The sequence below is a fragment of the Pleurodeles waltl genome, chromosome 5, assembly GCF_031143425.1.
Source record: "Pleurodeles waltl isolate 20211129_DDA chromosome 5, aPleWal1.hap1.20221129, whole genome shotgun sequence".
NCBI lineage: Eukaryota > Metazoa > Chordata > Amphibia > Caudata > Salamandridae > Pleurodeles > Pleurodeles waltl.
The window spans coordinates 440,829,740-440,855,636 of record NC_090444.1 but is presented as its reverse complement, the minus strand read 5'-3'; the positions used below and the strand labels follow the sequence as shown (position 1 = coordinate 440,855,636).

Below are 25,897 nucleotides of genomic sequence, written 5' to 3'. Positions count from 1 at the left end.
ATAGTATCATTACAATTAACTGGCCCCTTCTGTCATTTATCTAACACTGATATGCAGTCTTTTTTTGAGGATCCCAAAGTTAGTGGATGCCTTTTCTTCTAGAAGAACAATTCTTAACATTCCAAGCACTCGTTTTGAAGGTGAGGGAGAACTCACGATAGTGTCTATTATGTGTTCATCATTAAAAATAAAGGTTCCCCAGGTAGTTTGATAACTTGTTTTATTATGCACACTTCAGCCTCTCAATGCTGTACAGTTTGACCTCCTATACCAGAGTATGAAACTTTTATGAGGTCTTCCTAGGGGCGAGAAATTGACACCTATCACCCTCATTCTGAAGGCCTTGTGCTATCTTCTAAAGGAGGCATGGATCACCTTTAGTTGTACTGCTTTATATGCATGGAGATCACCTTTAGTTTTACTGCTTTATATGCATGGTCACCTACATCTACTCCCCTACCTGAACATCACAACTTTACTAGAATTTGCAAAAAACAAGAATTCAAAATCCAACAGACCTCCCCTCTCAAGCCCCTCCTTTCCACCAAGTACCTTGGGCCTTCTAAAGAAAACTGGCCACTAGTCCTAAATGTTTGTTTATTCTAGAGATTACTCAAAACCCACCTATTCAAAAATACTGTAAACAGTAAAATGACGTTCTACTCGATGCACTTTGCCCATCCTATATATTTCTGATGGATGGTATTCTACTTTATAGTATTTATTGTGCGCCCTTTCTGTAAAGGGCTTGGCTACCTACGTGGGTAGGCCTGTGCTATACAAACCCCATTAAAATAGTTGGGTGTACAGAACACAGATCACAGCACAATACTTTAAGGCTAAATATCTATTCTTAGTGGAGAAGTAGAAATGTTGTTTGCCCTCCACTAGGGGATTGTTGGGTTTCTGAGGAAGCCATTAAGACAAAGGGAGTTGTCGACCATTATGCATAGTACTACTAGTAATTGCACATCAGGCTTATTACCTCCAGCACAAGGTGCCTTATCTACAGAATGAGGAAGCCAGATAAGAGCCAGTCTTGAGATCTAAATGGTGCATGGTCCAAGTCACAAATCCTCTAAGGGAGTCCCTTGAAATTACATATTAAAATACTTGCCTAAAGAATGGTTTATGATCATCCAAAGCCCTCCAAATGTTGACACAAGTAGACAAATGAGGATTTATCATTCGGAATCGATTCCCAAAAATAGTGTTCACGGTATGAGACTGTAAGTGGAGTTGGGGCTCGGAATAACATGAGAAGCAATTGTTTGCCTCGGAAATGGTAGTAAATGCTTAATGCTGATTCAGAAAATATGAACTAGTCTAAAACAGTCAATTTATTCAGAAAGGTTTGTATACAAATAGAAGAATTTCTAAATCTGGAGACTGCAAAAGGTAGATCTGCCATCTGTAGACGGACTGTTTTTTTTTTTTTTTTTTTTAATCTGGTGTTGGGTTCTTTAAAATATTTTGTGTTACAAAGTTATTTCTGCACCAGTTGTACAAAGATGCTTCGTTGACGCTGGTACACGATTCTAGGCAAATCTGCACAGCATGATTCACCTGCAGCAGGCATCTTCAACCAGTAGCTCTGTCCTTACAGCTCGGCTCCTAACAGGCCATAGATTGGAAACTTGCATCCTGTGTTCTGGTAGCCCTCCTGACATAATACACAGAGACAACAGGACTATAAAACATCTCCCTCACCACACAATACCAAAATGAAGCAATAGAAAGTAAAATAAAACATAATTTACAACATGTCTATTCAGTGCATGAGGCATTCACAATGACATGAACTCTATCCTTGTCATTGCAAGCACATGAGGGAACCTCCAACCTATCATCACAGATATACTTTACAGCTTTCAACATGTCACGCATGAGAATGGTTGTATCAAGTCCTATTATACTTGTACGTTTGAGATTTCTGTGATCTGCATAGTTTTAAAGCAAGAGAGTAGACAGTCAAGTTGATAGAGATGAAGAGCTTGAAAGGTTTTTAAATAATAGAATTGATATAGAAGAGATACAAAGATTGTAATGGTGGTAGTGTTTTCATTCAGCATGTAGTGTCACTTGCAAAAAATAAAGCTAATGATGGAGAATGTAAAATATTTATAGAAAGAAGGATCAGTTTTAATAGAACGTTTTAACATTCCATTGTAATAAAACTGGCAAAACATAGAAGGGATAAACTGAGGGACAGAGGAACTGGAAATGTTCAAGAAACATAACAGAGGTAGATAATGTTTTTCATACAGTTGTTAAAGTTGCTATGCACAGTTGGAGGTAAGGTTTATTTCTATCCATTAAGTGTATTTTTCATATAAAGGTAATGTTGGAAAGAATCAAACTTAAATGTTTGAGGGCTTGCCTAGTAAAGTAATAATAACATTTCAGTTTTGATTTGCAGAATCAGTGACGACATAAAGATAACTGATTTGGAGCTTGGAAAACTTGCAAATAATATCCAAGAACTACTTTACAATGCCTCAGATATATGCCATGATCGATGTGTCAAATTTATTTTGGCAAGAGCAAAAGTAAGTTGATGTGCTAACACAAATAGTTTTGTACTTCGTAGGTATGTTTTGCATTTCTGTATGGTTGTTCCATGTAAATCAAAATACTTAGTCCATAATAACATCAAATCAGTACACCCACACTTACTGTATGTCATGTTTTTGCACATATAACTCCTGTTAGTATAACCAGATCATTCTTTTCCTCGCCAAGGGTGCCATTGAACGTGTACCAGATTTAGAAAGAGTGCAAGGGTGCTGTTGGTAAAACTTTCCCAATCTGAAGAAGGGACGCATTCAAAATGCTTTTGCCCAAGAGACTAGATGTTGTTGTTGGACTTGCAGGAGGTGTATTTCCATAGACCACTCTGCAATCCCACAGGCATTACCTGGGCCAGGAACACTTCTGAAACACTGTGCTCACCTTTGGCCTTACCTCGGCTTGGCAGGTTTTCTCAAAAGTGATGTTGGTGTTCTCCGTCCATTTTTTTGAGGTTTGCAGTACTCTTATTCTCATACATCAATGACTTGACTTCTAATGGTGGGTTTGTCACAGTCATTCATAGACCACTGCCAGACGACAGTCGAACCCCTGACATTTTTGGATTTTGCCATCAATGAGCTGAAGTCCCCCTTGAAACCCAAACATAGGATTACATTTTTTTGGTCAGTGAATGGAATTGCAGCGTTCAAAATGGTATAGCTTGAGTCCAATGTCATAGTGAGCACGGGGTCACATCTGGGCATACCCGTTGCACTTGGGGCGCCTACTGCTCCACAGCATTTTCAGTCTCTCAAGCTACATTCGGCTGATGGGCCACAGTCAGGGGAAAAGCAGTTTTGGGTTGTTTGTGTTCCAGTTCAGGGAGGACCTGGTCTGGCAATTTGGACTAGAGTGTTCCTATTGGAACAGGATCAAAAGCAATTTGCATATGGCTGGATCCAGAATGAGGCGGCATGGTGAGCAAAAGAATAATGGTTTGGAATGCTACCCCAAGCGACTGCCACTGGTTATACTTATTGCAAGCATTCCTCCTATTGCTTTTTTATACTTGGTTACTATGGTTATACTTATTGCAAGCATTCCTCCTATTGCTTTTTTTGTGTGTTTGTTCAATCCCAGGGGGGCTGGTGCAATTCTTCCAGAACAACACTACCACCATGTGGTGTTGGAACACGTATAGTGGTGTGGGAGTACTATGCCTGTGGACGTGATCAGCAGAACATCTTTCTGGTAGCCAACCACCTGGCAGGGTAATTGAATACCAGAGCAAATGAGTTGAGCAGGCGGATCATGAGTGGCATCTTCACCCAGATGTGGTGCAGGGCATCTTCGAGTAGTGGGAAATGCCTTGATTACAGATGTTTGCCGCCATCAAAAATGTGCAACGTTATCAATTTTGTACCCTGAGGTTTCTGCTAAGGCAATCATCAAGAGACTCATTTGGGCTGGAATGGAACAAGAGATTCTTGTATAATTCTGTCATTACCTTTCCTATTTCGAATTCTGAAGAAGATTGAGACCAACCGGCAGTGGTGGCTGGTGACATTTGAAAGTGGTCAGCGTAAAAGTTGGTTATGACTTTTATGTAGTGAGTGAAGCGAGAAAGCTTGATGGACAAACATGGGGTCATAGGTGAGTCCATCTCCCCCAAAAAATTGAAAAGATTGACAAATGGTGCATTTGAAAGTAAATGAATTTAGTGACAAAGCAAGGTGGGAACTTATAGTCTTGAAATACTAAACACATTAAAAACTCCCCATATCTTAAGGCATTAATACGTTCAACACTTACTTTAATGTGCAAATTGTATAGCGCGACAACTTCAGGCCTTTTAAAGTGTGTGCTTTCCCAGTGCCTTGCATTGCATGCAGCATCACCTTTGGAAGAAAATACTCTAACCAGGCATCAGGCAGCACCCACAGCTGCTGGCTGCAATCATTCATACAGAAATATGAGCAGGCAGATCTTTATATTTATGGGATAAAAAAAGTGGGAGGCTCTCTAAAAGGGAACATATAATATAAATGTCTGTGATGCCATTTGTGTGCTACCCAGCCTGTATTTTGGTTTCTTTCTGAGATGTTTTTGCAGCAAGAAACATAACACAACAACTGACATACACCTAAAGCCGGTCAGTACTATTGTCTTCGTCAATGGTTGTTGGCTGCTTAAGATAAATGAGTAACAACGATTAGTTATAAATAACTAACATTGGAAATGTTTCAATTCTGAAATTATGAGACTGTGAAATAAATATTATGTAGTCCTATGGAAAGAATATGGCCTTCAGATATGTGTGCTTTACGTTAGATATGGATGCCCTTTTTCTTTTCATATCTTATCCATCTACACATTTTCAACCTTCTCTCTTTCCTCTTCAGCACCCTCTTTTCCCTCTCGCTTGAATTCACTCCCTCACATTTCCCTCATTTTACTACTGCAAGCATACACTGCATCCATTCACATTTAAGCACTTTGTTTCATTTTACTTTTGCTTTCTTAATATTTTGACCTCTACGCACCCCTTCACACCCCTTTGCACTGAATTCCATTTATAACTGGAATACATGACCATTGTTCTGTGTGCTCTGCAGACACCAACCCCCTGTCAGGTACTTTGCTTTGCTTTCAGCCACAGCACTTGCACTCTCAATCAAAGCGCCTCAAACACATCTCACAAGTCAAAGTATGCACTAAGCAAGGGTAATCCAGTGCACAGACACACAGCATGATAAAACAGCTAACTCTCTTGAGGAATGCAACATTAAGCAAACGTTGTGAAATAAGAGGAACTAAATGGCTGGCACAAATTACACACATTTTAACATTCATTGTTCGCATATCAATCAATGTTTGTGGCATTAATGTTAATGGCATGAAGATAGGGCCAGCTTTAACACCATACAGCAGATAACTGCCTTTATTGTAAGCACGTATTTCTCCCCTTGCGCTGGCCTCTGATATTTGGATCCATTTCGCAAGGGAGCAAGAACCCTGCTCGCTTTTGGAACAGTTTCACAAGAAACAAATACAGCGGCTCCACTTCTAAAGGAGCCAGCGATCTGCATCCAGAGCCTGGGATGTCACATGGGGGAGGTTAGCGTGACAAGAGGTCCTAGTACAATAAAAATAACATAAGATTAGCATTATACCACTTAGTGTTACCGAAGACAAGGCACTAAATCACATGTGCTTGCATCCACTCCTACCGCGTGATGAATGGGGAAAGGGTGGGATCTATGCCTGTAAATGACAGATGGCTGCCCTCATGCATGGATGAAGACACCCAAAATCATGACACTAAAAGCGTCACTGGCCTTTAGTGAATACCGCCATAGACCACAATGGAAATGAAGGGCTTTAGAGCAGTCAGCCCCGTGTCATGCATGACAGTGTAGAAAGTTGATTTACTGCCTGACTTCCGTCTCATGCCTCAAAGTGAGGCGGGGCAGGCAGCCTGGGACAGACAGCCCAGACTTAAATGCATTGATTTGTTTAGAGATCCAATAGTATCTCTAAACAAATCGATCTATTTAGTATTTTTATATGAATGTTTAGGAATTTCAGAGGGGTGCAGCTCCTCAGCCCTAAATGAGAAACCACCCATGTCAACTAGTAACAAACTAATCTCCTCTCCCAGACTGTGCCAAGAGAGTGTGGTACACAGAGCCCTCCTGAGTATTTGCCCTCTAATCAGACTACCACTTCTAGAGGACCTTCTTTCTCAGCAAAAAGCAGGGTCTTACATCCAAAAACACACCTTACACCTCCATGTGTGGAAATTGAATGGCCTTCTCTGAATGCATTTGATTTGCCGACCTAAGTAGTTGTGGACAGGCATTTGGCCACATGGATGACAATCCATTTATGCAAGGTGCTGAGAGAAATTTGTTGCCTGGTTTGATACCTGAAATACTGAGCCCTTCCAGCCCATAATCTCTGATATGTTCTTTTGTTGGAGCTATCGTTGGTCCAGCCAGATTGTGCAGTAAGTACCTGAAGTGTTATCTGTTGGACCTCTCGGTCTTCACATGTTTACTGGACCAACCGTCCTTGTTTAAGTCACCAGTTGTGATGTGTTTTATTAAAGGTCTGACCCACATGTTTTCACCCCCAAACTGTTTGTGATCCTTCAGTGGGACCAGAACCTGGTCTTGATATTTCTAAATGTGACTCTGTGTTAAGCTTTTCCCTACGTGCTCCTTAAGGCTCTTAAAATTGAAGCTAGTCTTTCCTATTATTATTGCCTCAGTGTGAGTGAACTCCACACATTATCGGTACAACTGTCCAATATCACCTTCTTTCAAATAGATTGGTGCTGAGAACCTAGACATCCCTCCTACCAAAGATTGTCATTCCCTTCCACTTTGGTCATTCTATCACTTTACCATCTGTTTTTGCCCCACCTCACGGTTCAAAAGGGGAAGAGAGGCTTCATTGTCTAGACCCAAAGAGAGCGCAGATAGTTTACATCCACTTCACAAAGGAATTTTTTTTTGATGATCAGCTCTTTGTGGGCTTTCTGTTACAAAAACATGTACTGTGCCGCATGAAGGACAATGGCCAATCTCATCATGGGATTCCTTCTGCTGCCTAAGGGATAGCCCCTGTTCCCACAGTACGACTGTGCCTTATACTGAAATACACTGGTGGTTCCCCTGCACTGTGTACATACCCTCAGGACACTTGGCCTTTCAGTACTTCACTGCTTGCCCCCATTTAGACTTCTGTATCCCTCCCCCCCACTTTCCACTGCAGTGTGTAATGGGCTTCTGGAGTGACCAAGGGTGTGCTGTGTTCTGACTGCTGCCTTCCTCCGTTGTTGCGTCATAGTGGCTCGCCACTAATAGTTGCTTGATCCCGTGGATGACGGCTGCCCACGTTCCTCAGGTACTGAAATTCCCCCCTCCAACCATCCCCCATCCCTCCTCCCTATCCCCCTTTCCTACTAGGCCGTTGTCTGCTGCTGGCAGAGGTAGCACGTTCATTGGGCCCAAAGGAACAAGAGGATTGGGGCCAGATGTACCAAAGGATTTTACCCATTCTGTGTCTATGGGAAAAAGCTTTCGTACATATGGCCCCAAGTTACTTACACTATAACTGAAATAGTGGCACTGCTTGTGGTTTACAGTAACTGTCTGGATCTCGGATGTGGATGCGGGTCTCCTGCCATGTTCTCTTTTCTCTTACATGCTTTGTCCGCTGCAGCTGGTACTGCGGTTGCCACACAATTTGCATTGTCAACATTCTGCCCAACATTCCTTACTACTCACCACAACTTGGTTCTTCTGCCACCAGCGTCACCAGTGCTGTTTGTGCTGCTGTGCCATGCCCGACTAATCTGCCACATGCAAGTGGGCCCGGCTCCTGTTGGATGGTGTCAACACTGCTGACCATGAGCCCTCTACATTCGGGCACACAGGGCGTCTCTGATCGTTCCGCTCCCGCTCCTAAACCAATGACAGAAAGAGCTGACCCATCCGAACCACCCAGTGACTCTACCTCCATTGAAGATAAATTAGACATTGTACTAGTGGCCATCGAAAACGCTTCCACCTCCTTGGAGTACAAAAATAGGCACTGTTGTGGCAAATCTATCCTTGCTACGTGCCATATGTCGTATTCTGGCGACAAAGTCAGAGGTGCAGAACAAATAAGCTCCATGCTACAACCACTGGCCCATGAGACGGAGAAAGGACTAAGGGGGTCATTCTGACCCTGGCGGTCGGTGACCGCCAGGGTCACCGACCACGGGAGCACCGCCAACAGGCTGGCGGTGCTCCTAAGGGCATTCTGAACGCGGCGGTTCAACCGCGGCCAGAAAGGGAAAACCGGCGGTCTCCCGCCGGTTTTCCGCTGCCCTACGCTGCTCCGCCGCCATGGGGATTCTCACACCCCCTACCGCCATCCTGTGGAACAGGATGGCGGTAGGGGGTGCCGCGGGGCCCCTGGGGGCCCCTGCAGTGCCCATGCCAATGGCATGGGCACTGCAGGGGCCCCCGTAAGAGGGCCCCACGTAGTATTTCAGTGTCTGCAAAGCAGACACTGAAATACGCGATGGGTGCAACAGCACCCGTCGCACCTTCCCACTACGCTGGCTCAATTCTGAGCCGGCGTCCTCGTGGGAAGGTAGATTTGCCCTGGGCTAGCGGGCGGTCTTTTGGCAGCCGCCCGCCAGCCCAGGGCAAATCTCAAAATACCCTCAGCGGTCTTGCGACCGCGGAGCGGTATTTTGTCGGGGGAAAACTGGCGGGCGGCCTCCGCCGCCCGCCAGTCTCAGAATCAGGCCCTAAGCGCCTTGCTAAAATGGGTTCACCTTCTGGAGTCATGGGGTGAGGAAATTAAAGGCCATTCACGAAGAAACGACATCAGAGTTGTGGGCCTGCCTGAAAATACAGAGAGACAAGATGCAGTCACATAAAGCGATTCAACACCTTACCAGGGGTAGTAAACGATATATGTGTATAATTACAATACATACGTAGGTCAGTGGCTTTGTGGCGCCCTCCCTCCAACAGCGATGTCAACTTTTCCATCAAGCAGACCACTGGGTTCTGCTTAGGAGGAACCTCATCCCGGTTCAGCCATCCGGCCTATGGTGATCTACCTGCTCCAATATCGGGATCATGATCTCGCCCTACAGGAAGCATGCAAGCTCCTGGACCTGAACGGTAGACAACCCCTGTGTAATGTTATTTCCCGATTTACATCCTGGCGGTGCAATGCTAGAGGCAATAATTGCTCGCAGTGGAGCATAGGCTCTGTGAACCAGATGTCTAATAGTAATTTCTCTGTACGACTGTGCGTCACTCACGATGGAGCTACACACTTTTTCTAATGCCAAAGAGGTCTGGGACTGGATGGATGCAACTGGGCTGGCCTCAGCTAGCTCAGCCCATCCGTATGCTGCAACTCTGATCACACGGGGAAGTTGTAAACACCACCATTGGAGTCCTCTGTAGATTGCTTCCCATGCTTTCTGGCCACACCTAATTTGGAACAGGTAATTCAGGAGCTGAGGCAAGCTTTGCAGGCGGTGGCTATTATGCTGGATTTAGTCCCCTCCTATGATCTTGATGAGGAGTTGTCACAGTCATCCAGCAACAATGGTTCATCAATCACATGGCCTTCCAATCTTGATGCTGTCATACCACATGTAGACAACCTTGGGTGACCCGCCCGCATCGCATTCTCAACATCACACTATTTTCTTTATGTATGTTGGTGCTGCAAATGGTGTACCTTTGACAATCCGTAAACTGTTTTCTTCTTTTTTTTCTCCCACCCCCCACCTGCTTTATCTCTCTCCCTCACTCAGCTTTTTCGCTGTGCTCTCTGCTTGGGGATCCATGCACATGTTATTGTGCCTCACCTTGTACACTTTATCACCAGACACCACATCCTTGGCAACAACATTGTTACTACACACAGGGGCCTTCACACCCCCAACAAGCACATGCCAGACCACAATACTTTGCCAAAGCTGGCTTGTTTGGTTGTTTAACCTGGGCAGATACCTCTTTGACCTATTCCCTTTTGGAATTCTGTTAATGTTACCCTTTTGTTTATGTAATCTGAGTTGGTTACTGTTCCTTTGTCAATGCCCGCAATTCCGGAGCATACTTTGGCTGATGACCAGTTGTCTTCCTCACTGTGCCACCTTTCCCCTCACCTTTCAACTAGGGCTATGGCCAAATTAAGTGTGCTCACCTGGAATGTGAGGGGGATGTACACTCCCTCCCTCAGATATGCAATCTACTCATATCTGCGCCGCCGTACCAAATACATAGCGCTGATACAGGAGTGCCACGTAACATCATTGAAGGCTGCCAAACTTCAACGACGTTCACGTGGCAAGATGTAGTCCAGAAATTTGTCCATATATGCCAGAGGCATCATGGTGTGAATTCAGGCGGGAATACCATTTACGGTAGATGCAACAGATACTGATCCAGAGTGACGATACGTGCTGTTTGAGAGGCGATTGAAAGACAGAGGCTCATCATAAGTTCCAGCTATGCTTTCAGCTGTGATCTGACAGGGCTCCTGACCAGGCTCTCTGGGGTACTTTCAAGTTGGAACAGCATACCCTGGTTCCTGGGTGGTGACTTCAGCAGTGTATTGAACGTAGATTTGGACCACTCCTTCTCTCCTCTTCCCGGTACAGTAGCCACATCAAACACGCAGACTCGGTCTGCCTGGCTGAGACACTGGCAATCGTCCGCTGTATGGTGCCTGTGCAATGCCTGCACCAGGGTTTATTCCTTTTATTCATATCCACATGATCTCCGTGTTCGTATAGATTGCCTGGTAGGCATGCCAGACATTCTCCTACATATCACACACATTGACTACCTGGTGCACACCCATTCTGACCACAGTCCGCAAGTTCTGAGTTTGAATTGAGATGCAGAACCTCCCCTGATCACAACATGACGATTACAACCTGCTGCACTAGAGGACCCTCCCGTTCTGTGCATACTAGGCAGATACTTTGTGGAATACTTTGATATCAATGCTGAGCCCGCCTCGTCACCCTTAATTGAGTGGGACGCATTTAAGGTTGCCACAAGTAGTCCCTGTCTGGGCTACACCTGGAAAGTACGCCGGATGCTTGACCATGACATATCTTGAATAGAACGCAATCTGCTGGGACTTTAATCCAACGCCCTCCTTGCTTCCGGCTCTAAAGAGGGCCTGCTGTTGGCACAGCAGAAACTAAACGCACTACTGGAACACCTCTGTTGCCTCAACGTCGCAGTCCACACAGTTAGGACTTGTGCGGAGGCGGACAGGATGGGGTCGTTATTAACATGGTTTGTTCATTTGGAACACCAACGCCATCCCATATTGGATCTCTGTTCAACTGAAGACACAAAAAGACATACATGCCGAGATGATATGCCATAATGTCAGTGTATGAAACAACCTTGCCCATTTCCATCAGTGATATTGACACCTTCCTAGACACCACACCTCTCCCTCAAATAACCCTGGAGCAGCGAAATTAACTCGATGGTGCCATTACTGAATTTGAGAATTAGGAGGCCTTCAGAGCTCTCGCCACGGAAAAGACCCCACTCCAGGACAGTCTCCAGACATATTGTATAATAATGTGTATAGCCCACTCTTGGCCCCCCATCTGCGTACACTATGTGCCTTGACATCTGCCTGCCTACCGGACTCCCTTTGCAACTCCTTACTTGTTTCTCTTCCTAAGCCCGAATGAGACACCGCTGCTGTGGCCTCCTATCGTCCACTGGCACTCATGGACACAAACTACAAGATTCTGGCCAAGATCTTAGCTGACTGGTTGTCCCAACTGGTACCGACTCCGGTACACCTAGACCACAACGGATTCGCACCTGCCTGCAACACCTCGCTTAACCTGCAGAATTATTTCAGGATCCAAGAGCACGTTCTCCACGACTGGCCCAGTGCGGGCTGCCTAATACTGGACCTGGTGAAGGCCTTTGATTCTATGGAATGGTGTTTGTTGTTTTTTTTCGCTATCAACATGCCAAAGTCAAACCTGACTCCTTAGATGACCCCCTTTATCGGAGCCATTGTGTACATGTTTTGGTTTCGTGCCATTTCTCCGGGAAAGAGATCCTGATCTTTCAGCCTCAATCCAGAATTTAAGTGAGGTTGACTCTGAGGCTATGGGGCCTGATGGACTCCTACATCCTGCTGGCTGACCATGTACATATGTAGGCTTTGCTGTGGGATCTGAAGTCCTAGTAGGCCCAACATGAGAGGGTACCTCTCTGACCACAGTCATATTTCGGAATAGACTGCATAAGACCTGCAGTGATGGTTTCTAGACCGTGATTGGGTCAGCAGCAGACCCTCTTTCTACACCACCCAGAATTGACAGTGGTGACCAGTGTATCACTTCTGGGTTTTGGTGGCCATCAGGGAGAGGTGGAGATCAGAGGCCTCTGCTCCTGCGGAGAACTATCTCCATAAAGATTTTCTGGAGCTGAGGGCTACCCACTTGGCAATGAAAGCCTTACTTCCATCCATCTTGGGGAGGCTAGTTCATGTACACACTCTGGGAGGACCTGCAATAGGGCTAGGTTCTGCACCTGGCCTTTCACAATCTCCACCTTCATGCTTGGAGATTGAGTGGTGACAGCTGAACACCTTCGACCTTCCTCCAGAGGTGGTTGATGTCATTTTGGCAACCACGTGTCTCTCGCCGAAGATTGTATATTCCTGTTGTTGGGACAAATTTGGTGTGGCACACGCCAGATAGACTCCCTCTAGGCGAAGCTATCTGACGCTTAGTTTGTTTTGTCTCTTGCCCAACAAGACTTTCATTTGGGTACATTTAAAGGTTATCTTTCAGCCCTTTCAGACTTCTTGCGATTTCCAGATTAGCCTTTCTTGTTTAAGGCAGTATTTGTGATGCGTTTTTTTAGAAAGGACTATGTGACTGGCTGACCGCCACGGCGTCGGCCCCGCAGTACCCCAGGGGCACCTGTGGCTCCGGCTTGCCTGACCCGGAAGTACTGCCGCCATCCTCCAATCAGGAGCGACTTCCGAGTGAAGGAGGGATCCGGAAATCTCTCATCAGGGCGTCTGGGAGGCAACGAGAGGAGGAGGAGGAAAGCGAGGAAGATCACTGGGGGAGCCTGGACATGAGGAGAAGGAGGATCGTGGTAAACGCCTGAAGCCTGAAGAATTCTGACGAACCGTCCGAATCCAGATACCAGCACTGCAGACCTTGACTCTGCAAGCAGCACACAACACCGGCAGAATCTTCTTCGAGGCCGGGACCGGAGGACCAGGAGGCGGCAACACCAAGAATCCGGCCACACTCTGGGGAGAGAGTGGCATTGGCAGGTATGGTTCCGCAGTGGACGGATCTAATGTAGAAGCGTTGCGAGGCGGGAGGCAGCTATTCCGCTTGCACACTGAACACTAATTGTAGGATTGGTAGTAGGATTTTTGTTTTTTTCGTTATTTGCTGTCTCAGGTTTTATGGGTCAGTTTTGTTCCTTTTTCCCATAGTTTTTTGTTTTTGTGTTTAAAACTATAAAAAAATAATAAAAAGAGATTTAGGGTTGAGATAGTCGCATAAAACCGTTTCTTAACAACAAACAAGAAACCGCAAGACAGAAGGATGTTCAAACCCTTGTTTATTTAGTTTTTTCTGTTGCACTAAAGTTAACAAGAAAAGCCAAGACGGCTGAATTCTGTTGTAATTTCTTTTTATTTGTTAACACTAAGAAGAACAGCGACTAGAAGGAACAGGGACAGAGACAGGATGAGAGATAAGAGAACTTCAGAAGAGTCGAAGTGAGCCAGAGGAAAAATAGCAAGAAAAAGAAGAAAGCTCAGAAAAGTAGAAGACAGCCAAAAAGTACTTCAAGAAAGTTCAGACCCAGAGAAGGGGAGCAAGATTCAAAGAGAAAGAACAGTAAACAAGAAAAGATCAGGGAAAAGATAAACTAGTGTAAAGAGGAAAAAAGAGAGAGAAAACAGAGAACCAAGAGAATCTTACCATTACACCAGCAGTTGTGTTTTTCTTCTTCTTCCCACATGTGCCTCCTGAGAATCCATCTGGAAGGAAGAGAAAAGAAAAAAAAGACAAAGATGAGCACCTTGTGAATTCCAAACAACAGACCAAAGACGCAACCAAGATTATAAACTATGCACCATTGATACTATCAAAATAAAGACAAAATTCACAGCATAATACTGGCTACGAGTTGTCATTACGGTATCCCCTGTCACAGACTACAAGATATGTTTATCCCTTCTCACTTTGCAATGCCCTAAAGAGACCTTAATCTGGTCCTTGCTAATTTGATTTGCACTCTGTTCAAGCTGCTTCACAGCTGTCCCTCACAGTTCTTTACTGTTAACACTGTGTTCCTTGTCACCATCACCTCAGCACGGCGTGAGAGTGAGCTTCAGGCCCTTTATGTCAATCCACCATGCACTACATTCTTCCCAGACAAGCTAGTTCTGCAGACACATGCATCATTTTTACCAAAATGTGTTCACCGTTCCACGTCTGTCAAACAGTTACCTTGCCTGTGTTCTACGTTCCACCTCAGCCCTGTAAGGAGAAGGAGATGCTCCATCGCTTGGATGCCAAAAGAGCTCTCAGCTTTTACATTGATTGTATTAAGGAACTCTAGGTGGGCGATCAGCTTTTTTGTGGATTTCTTTGGAGCGAAGAAAGGCAAGGCAGTGCAAAACAGAACCATCTCTTGCTGGATGTGCTCTCTATTCAGATCTGCTACGCAGTGGCCACAAAGAAGCCTCCGGAGGGAGTGAGTGCTCATTCTACCAGGGACAGAGTTGCAACCACTCAGGTTAGCAAATGGAGTACCTGTCCTAGGCATATGCCAGGCAGCTACATGGGTGTCCCTCCACAAGTTCACAAAGCACTATTGTCAGGACATTTGGATTCCCCAAAAGGGGCATTTTGCCTGCTCGATCCTGCAGCACTCTGGATTGAATCCATTCACAGACAAGGCTCTGAATAGGTACTGTTTTGTTATCTATTCAAAAGATGGAGAATCTGCTGCTAAAGGTTTCATTCAGAAGAACGAGTTATTTACCTTCGGTAACACTCTTTCTGGCAAACTAACTAGCTGCAGAGTTCTTACTAGCAGCTCCATCCTTCCCGTTCTGTGATTGGACTCTGCACATTAAAAAGATCCCAAATCTAGGAATCTGCACACTGTTCACAACTAGTTTGTTCTTGGGTCTCTGCGTGTAGGGGTGCGGCCAACCTTTAATGCTACTGATGCCGCATGCAGCAGTGGTGCCTATGTAGACTCTACATGTCATCTCCAGAGTAGAATGGTGTTGATGCGGAGCAGCAAGGCACCAATTGACAGCGCACAGAGGTATTATTGCAGAGTTTCCAGCCCCAGTCTGACGCTTCTGGAATATTCGAAAGGTGAGCAATCTGTGGCTGCATATAGCCTCTACCGGGAAGAGCGCTTGAAGGTAAGTGTCTTCTTACCAGATTTTGCTGTCGACTGAGAAAATGTGGAATTGCTTTTGCCTGATACCCAACTTGATATAATTAATGTTAACACATTTTTTTAGCAACCAGGAAGCCTAGTATACTAGCCATCCCTTATTAGAGTCGATATCTCTGTGTTTAAAAAGTCGATTTTGTATAACCTTTGTCAGATGGTCAAGCTGTTCGATTTTAACCCAGGCCATATTGCTGCTCTTTCCATAAGTGTGCCGCAAAAGCCCTGATGCAAAAGTGGGTGCAGGACTAAGGCTATCTCCCCATGCTCATCTGTGACATATTAAAGAAACACATCAAAGTAAAGTTTCACCTTTTATTAAAGTGTGATTTGTAATGTCACAGCGGTCTATTATAGGCAAAATATTTAAACTTGCATGTTATGCATTCGTTTTACCTTCTGTTGCCTTATTTCTAATTACTCTTAAAAAGTGGTAAGACAAAGGCAGTTGTTCTGTTCACATGCCAATTTATACACTCTTTTTCACTTATTGTGTTCAGCTTTGGAGACCAGCCTCTCTGCATATTAATTTAAGAAAATTACATTATTTCTGATAAAACTTGCACTTTTAAATGAACAGTGCGCAGATGTAACTTTTTTTGTACAGCGGTTTCGAATTCACATTGTTTGCTAAAGCTGCATGTGCCCCTGAAGATTCATACATGATGCTTTGCTTTTGAATACTGTTCAGCAATATTATTCATACTCCAATTATTTAATAAGAAAAGAATATTGGCAGTCAATCTGGGCCTGGTTATTCACATCTGCCCTTTTCTGGTGTTCTGAGCCTCATTTACTTCGGCAAACCGTGTGCAGCTCTGAATATTGAGGCTAATCTAACTGTTCAGAGCGATCCTACATGCGGGTAGCAGATTCCAGCAGGTCAATATGTGTGCCTAAACTTTTACCTACATTTTAAAACATTGTAAAATCTCTAGTGGTGGGTGGTGGGTGGTGGGGTGGGGAGACTGCTGGCGGGACACACGGGGAGGGAGCAATTGGTAATCTGCTGGAATACTGCCTGCGCTCCAAAAGATCACCTGATATGATTACAGCCTGGTAATCATTTACCACTTCTGTTTAGGAGTTAGTAACTGAGCAGTGGTTGGCGATCACAGTTGGGGTCACAATCCATTGATACATTCCCTACTGAATCCCAGTGGGGGATGCCCTTTCCGAATTGAAGTACGATATGTCAATTTCAGAAAAGCCATTTTATACATCTGAAATACATTTCTGATTTGCAAAATGCGTTTAATACTTATCAAAAAGCAGTTTTGCTGTTGCAAACCCCATGATTTTGTGGATCCCAGTCTTGGAGACTGCAAAATGACTGTTTTTCCTTTTCAAAACGATAGGTGCCATATGTCACACAAGACACAGATCCTGGGCATTCTGGTATTGAGCAGACTACAGACACAGAAAGAGGCACGGATGGAGGTATTTTAGTCAAGCGGGCCAGATGGAGACCTTGGAGTCTGTGTGACAACAGGCACGCCTCTCCTCCATGTACCTATGGAGCACTGTTATGTGCCTTGATATATTCCCATTTACGGACACGAAATAGGTGGTTTAGGGGTGCTTGACGCATGTATGGTAAATTCACCAGTTATGTCATCATTAAGGGACAGATGTGGATTGTGGTAGTATAATCGGTCATGAAGAAAGCCACGAGCATTTAGGAACATAAGTGGAAGAAGAAGTAGGGGTAACTAGAGCCCTAGGACGTTCTAACTTTTCCGTTTTACCTGTTTGCGCCCAGATTAAAATGTTAGGGCTACGAGTCAAGTATTTTAAAAAGTAACCCTACCCACACTCACTACCCTGTTCCTTTTCCAACAGAGTGTTCCCCTGCATCTCACTGGTTGTAGCACACCGAGGCCCAAGACTCTCCTTTTCAAAATAAACTTTGATTTAATTTCCACAAGACTGACGTAATCTATTGCACCACCTTTTTCATGGAATTACATTCTCAGTTACTCACCTCACCCACTTCTAAGAAACCCGCATATTGAGCTAATTATCATGTACATGCTTGTTCTGATAACCATTCACCCCCACCTCTTCCACCCCTCACCTTGCATACTTGGCTTCCCTTTTCCTCCTGTTCCTTTTTTAATTCGTTAATGATTGATGTTCGTTGTAAGCATGTTTATATCATATGCAGTTTGTTAGCTGTACAGCGTCCTACTACCACGTGGTGAAGCGCTTCTATGGAAGAGTGATGTAAGTAAATGAAGATGCTCTAGTACCACATACGGTAAAGCTCTTCCATTATATGCACAGCACGGTTGACCGTCATCATTCCAAGAAGGTTCATTATAAATGTTTTTCAAGCCTGAAAGATTCATGTAAATGCAGTTCATAAGTGCCTGTTGCTATTCTGAACTCCAATTACAAAATGTGTATGGAAATCTTTGCCACAAGGCTGACCTCTGTGGTGCGGAGTAAGGTAGTGGCAGACCAAACGGAATTATACTGGGCAGTTCATTATTCTCAAATGCTTATTTTTGACCATATTTAAGAAGATCAGCAGTAAACTTTCTTTCCTGCTTTTTGCTATCTCTTCATTGAGCCAGTAGTAATCAGGATTAAGAGTGATACCGATTTTTTTCTAACTATCTTGTTGGAGCCAAAACAATATTGTTCTGTATTTAAACAGTGCACCTGAACCTTTGAGAGCTATGAGACTTATACCTTCATTTTTTAATATTGCAGGATATTAACTCAATAAATACATGGCTAAAGGCAGATTATTTAGCTCAGCTGCAAACACCATACCTTCTGAGCTCAGTTCTGTGCTCAATGGTACACCGATATTTCATCATTCATGTCAGTAAAGAGATACTTCATTTATATAGATTGAACTTTGCCCCCTTACTTAACTAGATGACTGGGTCCATTAAAACAGTGGAATGTATTACCATTTAATTTGAGCAAAATGTCTGCACTTTGCCAGTGTCTAACCCCATTGCTGCCTGGCCCTTACCCCCCCCCAGGTGCCAGGCCTTTTTTTGGCTATTTGAGTATTTGAGGCAGTTCACGCTTATGCTCTCATAACTTTTTGTCCATGTAATCTACCCACGCCAAATTTGCATCCTCTTATCCAACATCAATCAGTAATTTGTTAAGCGCACTACTCACCCGGTAGGGTCTCAAGGCGTGGGGGGTGGGGTTCTACTGCTCAAAGAGCCAGGTCTTGAGGCACTTCCTGAAGGTCAGGAGGTCGTGGGTCAGACTTAGGTTGACGGGGAGGGAGTTCCAGGTTTTGGCGGCAAGGTGGGAGAAGGATCTGCTGCCGGTTGTGGTGCGATGGATGTGGGGGACGGTCGCGAGGGCGAGGTTGGAGGAGTAGAGCTGGCGTGTCGGGGTGTGGAAGTTGAGACGCTCGTTGAGGTAGGCAGGTCCGGCGTCGTGGATCAGGAGTTTGAAGATGATCCTTTTGTTGACGGGGAGCCAGTGGAGGTCTCTGAGGTGGCCTCAGATGTGTTCGTGGCGAGGGAGGTTGAGGATGAGTCGTGCTGAGGCTTTCTGGATGTGCTGTAGTTTCCTTTGGAGCTTGGCTGTTGTTCCCGCGTAGAGAGCGTTGCTGTAGTCCAGTCTGCTGCTAACGAGGGCGTGGGTGACGGTTCTTCTGGTTTCAACGGAGATCCATCTGAAGGTCTTGCAAAGCATGTGAAGGGTGTTAAAGCATGAGGATGTGACTGCGTGGACTTGCTGGGTCATAGAGAGCGATGAGTCCAGTATGAAGCCGAGGTTGCGTGCATGGGTGGTGGGTGTTGGGGCAGATTCCAGGGTTGCAGGCCACCAGGAGTCGTCCCATGCTGATCTGTTGGAGCCAAAGATGATGATGATCTTGGTCTTCTTTGAGTTCAGTTTGAGGCGGCTTGCCTCCATCCAGTTGGCGATGGCGTGAAGTCCGGTGTGGAGGTTGGTCTTGGCGGTTGCGGGGTCCTTTGTGAGAGAGAGGATGAGCTGAGTGTCGTCCGCGTAGGAGACGATGTTAAGGCTGTGGGATCAGACTTGGTTGGCGAGCGGTGCCATGTAGACATTGAAGACGGTGGGGCTGAGTGAGGATCCCTGGGGAACTCAGCAGATGGTCTTGGTGGCTTTAGACAGGAACGGATGGAGGCGGACTCTTTGGGTTCTGCCAGAGAGGAAGGATAGGAGCCAGTCCAGTGCTCTGTGGCGGATTCCGGCTTTGTGGAGGCGTGTGCAAAGGGTGTGATGACAGACGGTGTCGAAGGCTGCGGAAAGGTCAAGGAGGATGAGGGCAACAGTTTCACCTTTGTCGAGCCTGCTCCTGATGTCGTCGGTGCAAGCGATAAGGGCAGTCTCGGTGCTGTGGTTCTTGCGGAAGCCTGACTCTGGAGGTACAGTTTGTGGGTTCCCCTGCAGGATACCAAGAAATTAGATGAAAAACAGCTAAAATTTCGTTTTTTAAAAACAGAATGGGGAAAAAAGGGCTGCAGAAGAAAGCTTGTGGGTTTTTTTCCCTGAAAATGGCATCCACAAAGGTTTCGCGGTGCTGAAATCACCATCTTCCCAGGATTCAGGGGCAGGCATACCTGAATCAGAAAACCACATTTTTCAACACAATTTTGGCGTTTTACTGAGACATACCTCTTTATTACAACCTGTGTTTTTGGTCCTGGGCTCAGCAGCCATCTAGGGAAACCTACCAAACCCATACATTTCTGAAGACTAGACACCCGAGGGAGTCCAGGGAGGTGTGACTTGCGGGGACCCCCCAGTGTTTTCTTTCCTCAGCAAACCTCAGACTTGGCAACTTAGCAAAAAATCAAATTTTCCCCACATTTCTGTATGAGATCACAGCACCAGCATACATTTCCCACCACCCAACATTCCCCTCAGTCTCCCGATAAAAATGATACCTCACTTGGTAAGTGGGCCAAGTGCCTGTGACATGGAAGAGCCAAAAACATGTTGAAATTGAGGGGGAACCAAACCAGGTCCAAAAGGGCAGTTTGAAAAAAAAGTTTTTAAGCAGAATTTTTATTGATGTAGATGCGACTGCTGTGGATTCCTGCAGATTCCGGAAGGTTCCATCACAAAAATGTGGGGAGAATGTGTGATTTAAGTTGGAGGTTTGCAGCGCATTGTGGGTAAGAAAATGGTGCGGGTGCATGTGAATCATACCACCCTGGACTCATCCAGATGTTTAGTTTTCAGATGTGTCTAGGTCTCGTAGATTTTTCTGCTCAGCAGCGTCCTAAAATCCAAAAAGTGCAGCCCTCACCATTCCAAGTGGGACGATTTTCAGAGTTAGCCAAATTCCCATGGCCCAAATGTAAAACCAAAACCCAAAATAATCAAATGTCCTCCTGCTTGCCACTGGGATAAAATCTTTTAGTGTGCGGGGGGAGAGCTGAAAGACTCTTACCCCCTTCAGTTGGGGTGGGGCCAAAACCATGTGCATACTGGTTGGTAGCTAGCAGCCCACTATTTTTATTTTTATTTTTAAATTCCCTGGCATCTAGTAGGCTTTCTGCCTAATTAAAATAGGCCAATCTGCCCCCAAGGGGGGACAGAAATGTCCTAAAATACCCCCCCCAGGGGAGTGACCCCTGCCTAAGGGGTCTCTCCCCTTGCATGAATTGGCGCAAATATAAGTCCCTGGTGTCTAGTGGTTTCAAACCTTTCCCCCCCAAACCCCTCCCTGGGGGCAGATTGGTCTAAGAAAAATAGTCTGATCTGCCCCCACAGTGGGCAGAAATGGCTTAGAATAAAATTGGCCCCCAGGGGAGCGACCCTTGCCTAATGGGTCACTCCCCATCTGTAAAAAAAAAAAAAAAAAAAACCTGGTGCCTAGCCTAATTAAAATAGGCCGATCTGCCCCTATGGGAGCGACCCTTGCCTAAGGGGTTGCTCCCCTTATTGTAATAAACAAAACAAATACAAACCCTGGTCTGTAGTGGGCATTTCTGCGATCGTTATGATTAAATATGGCCAAAAATAAGCATTTCCTTTCCTTTTCCTGCCTCCCTGACCTCCCCTGCCCCGTACGGAGTAGAAACTAATCTCATCTTACAGCGCAATGGGAGGCGACCTCTGATGAGGTCAGCTCGCAATCGCGTGCTGACGTCATCCGACGTCACTGGTGGGGATGGGGGCAGGGATGGAAGGGGAAGCGATTCCCCTTCCAGCCCTGCCCTTAGGCCTCCCCCATGGGCCTGGTGCAGGACGTAACGATCACGTCCTGGGCACCCGAGCGGTGCTGCCCTGGATGTAACCGCTACGTCCCCGGCACTGAAGGGGTTAAAAAAATAAATAAAATAAAAAACAGGCTACCACCTGTGTACTGACCAAGAGGTTCTTCATACCTTGCCCATCATTATCACAACATTTATATTGGAAGACAAATGCAGTTTTGTTAGCTGAAAGAACATGTGTCTGGCTTTGTCTTCTGGCACTCATGGACTTTGAGACTATATCTGCTGCCACAGTTTATATCTCTGGGCTTATATAGCTGGACATAAAAATAATGACAACCTACATATTATGGCTGAAATGATTGAGCCACTTGAAATGAAAGCCTACTTTAAATTGAGAATGCTATTTTTTAAGGAAATTGGATTCAAGACTATTAATATCCTGCTACAGAGGTATCACCTTATCACTGGAATGACATGACCTCACTCTTTCATGGGATACTCTTACAATACCAGCAGCCCTATCATAAATAGCTGATGAATGAACTCCCTGAGGCATCACCACTCTAGGTTAAATAATATCTGAGGGGCCATGTATAACTGTATGCTCAATTCAAGCATCTTATGATCTCACAGTGTGGAGATGCTTTTTTTTATAAATACTTGCAAATCTGGCACTCAGTGGTCTGCATAAAAAAATCTCTGCCTAAGTAGCTTATGGCATTTAATATCCCAGCAGGACAGCGGAAACTAGCAGCTTGGCACAAAGCCTTAAAGCCTACTAGTGACAGAGATACTGCTGTACAAAAATGCGGTCGAGCTAACCTGATTAGAGAAGGAGCAAAAATGCAGCAATTATGCATACAAATGCATTGCCAGCTACATGTTACAAACGTTTGACAGTCCAGTGCCTTTCTGTGCTTATACTCTGAAGAAAATCTATTTATGCCAGCCCCTTTTGTAACAGACGTCAAACCCCTGTAGGTGCATGCAGTGCTTAATTTGTAAAAGAATAATTGCAGGGGCCCAATGTTTTGCTCAGAGGTCTGCAGCTGGCGCTATTGAAGGTTGGAGTGCGTAATACCAAGACTGCATCTTTAATCCACCACCAGACATTCCTTGCCTTTTTATCTCTGTCTTGCAGGTTCTTTTTCATTCCTACTTTCTTCCTTTGTCACTGTTTTTTCATCCTTCTCATCCTCCTTATTTCTGCCTTTTGTAGAGTTCTGTCACTTGCTTTGGATTAAAGTCTGTTGAGGAAAATAAGTGCAGACCCCGAAAAATCAATGCCATTGGGCCCCACCTACAACCACCAACTCATATTAAGCACTAGCTACATTGGAATATATGATGATAGAATTCCACAGACAGGCCTTGGGAATTCCATAGCCATCTTCCTGGAGCAAGACGTGAACAGAAACATTTAATTCACAACCAAAACACCACTGTGAGGTCTGCCCTCCTCCAGTACATCTAAGTGAGGGTGGCTGGAAAATCTGTTCTTCTTGGGAGCCTTGATAGCTGAGCATTTAATCACCAAAAGATGGAAGGAAGAAATTTCACCTACTCTTACTTGATACGTTTGCTTGATGAAAAGTGTTACTGAACTGGGGATATGCTGCCACCTGATAAAAGGCATAACTGTGAAAACAGAAAGGATGGCCAACGCTAATCAAACTCTGAGGAATTTGTGGGCTGATTTAATCAATCAGTAATGTAGGTGTATTGTATTCAATATGTAGCTCACTTCACAAGACTTGGTAATTTCATACCGTGTTGTATTTCTTTACTAGGCATTTTTATGACAGTGAATGTCAAGTCTAACAGCAACACTCTTTATGTCATTTAGGATGGATTTCTTGAGAAGCTGAACTCTTCAGAATTTGTTGCCCTTTCACGGTTAGTGGAGTCCTTTGTGCTGGACACTGAGAAGGTTTGTGGGCGAAGAAGTATGTCATTGCGTGGAGCGCTCCAAAGTCAAGCTAACAAATTTGTAAACAGATTCCATGAAGAGCGAAAAACAAAACTAAGGTATGGCATTTTCTTTATTTTGTATTCTTTGAAGAACTTTCAGCGGGATAATCTCAAAATTTGGAAGGAATTGGATATTAATGTCTGCTATTTAGCCTTTTTCAGCTTAGGAAACTATGAAATAAAACCAGTGTGTCTGTGTGTGAACAAGAAGAAATATAAATATGTAAATAATATTTTTGCATTGTTCTGTCAATAGTATGGCACTCTCCCTTTCAAGTCTGTATCTCCCCCACTCACACTTGGATACTCTGATGGAGTCAGTGAGCATCATGCAGCGCTTTAGAAATAATTTATTAACAATTACAGGCAGGATATATCTCATTTAATGAACACTGAGTTGTCAAAATTGGGATTGGCCCTAGTTTATTTAAAGTCGCCCTACAAATGAGATTTAGGTTTAGCATTTCAAAAGTGGTATTTTATTTTGTGCATTTTGAAAAAACAATACACAGCAATTTTATAACAGCACTAGATTCAGATTGAATGCAACCTATATGGTACAGTCATAAAAGCTTTTTTTAAGACAAAAATAAGTGGCGACTAAGCTCCTAAAGCACGCCTCTGGGTCAACAGGACCACCTCAACACAGGTTAGTATAGAATGGACACTAGACAAGGTTGCTCGCTTTCCCACTGTTTCTTGCCTTAACTCTGGAACCATTAGCAAATGTGATTAGGAAAGGAGAAGAGATTAGGGGAATCATACTGGTTTCAGACACTTTTAAACTCTCAATGTTTTCAGAAGCTATTATTGTCACCCTCAAGGATCCTACTGAATCAAAGCCTCCTCTTGTAGAGCAACGAGGAGCTTTCCAAGTGGTGTCAGTGTGAAGCCTTATTTTTGAATCTGCTACAGCAACAAATAAGAACCTGAGAGAAATGATTTCCATAAACTGGAATGCCAAGAAAATAACATATATGGGAGTACAGTTGGGTCACATAATGTCCCACGTATTTACCCTCTTACCTTCAAATACCTGAAGAAATAAAGCAAAACCTCTGAAAATGGCACAAGCAACACTTGTCTTGGATAGGTAGGATAACTATAGTCAATGTGCAAATTCTACCTAAGATTCTCGACCCGTTTGAGGCAACTCCCCTAACATTACCACCTGTCATAAGCAACTTCAGTCGGTGATAGATAACTGTATTTGGTTGAGGACACCAAGAGTGGCAGCTAGAACATTTTCCCAGGGAGCACTACATCCTCTCATGAACCGACCTACCTTCAAGTAATGCAACATAGGTTTTTGGTTGAGTGGGAGAAAATAGTCAACAAAGCAGTGGTGCTTTGTGGATCATTTAACAGCATTCATCCCTCTTTTGCAGATGCCCCGGCTTCAACATTCTCAGAGGAGCTAGAGGTTATATCCCTCCCTAGTCACCAGTGTAACACTTTTGGTTTGTAAGCATAGAAAGGGGGTCTACATCTCTCCCATCTCCGTTTTCTCCCCTATTCTTTCAAACAGATTTTACTCCCTTATTCAACAAAATATATTTTCAAAAGCAAAGGATGAATAGATGCACCATGATGAGCTGATCAAATGAAAGCATATAAGGAAATTTAAGGGGTAACATAATCTCCCAGAAACAGAACATTTGCTAACATTAGTCAGATCTCGGGGCTGTATCACCCTCAATAGGAACTACTGAGATAGGAACAGGTCTTAGTCAATTTAGAAAATGTGAGATGAACTTCAGTAACTCCAAGCAGTGATGAAATATCATGTAGCTTTTTCTTGGAATATGCCTGGTTTGGGTCTGACATTCTTGATTTGATGTGCCCTACCAATGAGCGATTTAGTGTGTGTGCTGATACACAGAGTTCCATTTATTAAATTTTCTTAAAGTAACATCAAATCACTTGACAGCGCAGTTAAATTACAACAACAGAACAATACCATAATATTGCTAGAGGCCTGATGTACTAAACCATTTTGCGGTTGAAAACTTAACGATTCACAAAATCATAGGGTTTGCTCCCACAAAAATAAATGTTGGTGTTGTATTAGTATTTTGGGAAATCCTTTTATAATTTGGAAAAGGCTTTCTTTTTCGCGAAAGGTGTTTTGTGACTCCTTCCTAATTGCAATTTGGAAGATGTGTTTAACCCCTTCGCTGCCAGGCCTTTTCCCCCTCCTGTGCCAGGCCTTTT

The 25,897-nt window shown here is 44.4% G+C and overlaps 1 protein-coding gene across 6 annotated transcripts in view; it reads left to right on the top strand.

Annotated features, from left to right (window-relative positions):
- VPS54 (VPS54 subunit of GARP complex) overlaps nt 1-25,897 on the top strand; it is a 555,456-nt gene that overhangs the window by 272,229 nt on the left and 257,330 nt on the right. For all 6 annotated transcript variants that reach the window (XR_011203675.1, XM_069234226.1, XM_069234229.1 and 3 more), the window contains 2 exons: nt 2,420-2,549; nt 23,559-23,740. Coding sequence is in view for 5 of the 6 variants with exons in the window: in XM_069234226.1 (XP_069090327.1) it covers nt 2,420-2,549; nt 23,559-23,740 (312 nt within the window). In the remaining variant the exon portion in view is untranslated. The remainder of the gene's footprint in view (nt 1-2,419; nt 2,550-23,558; nt 23,741-25,897) is intronic.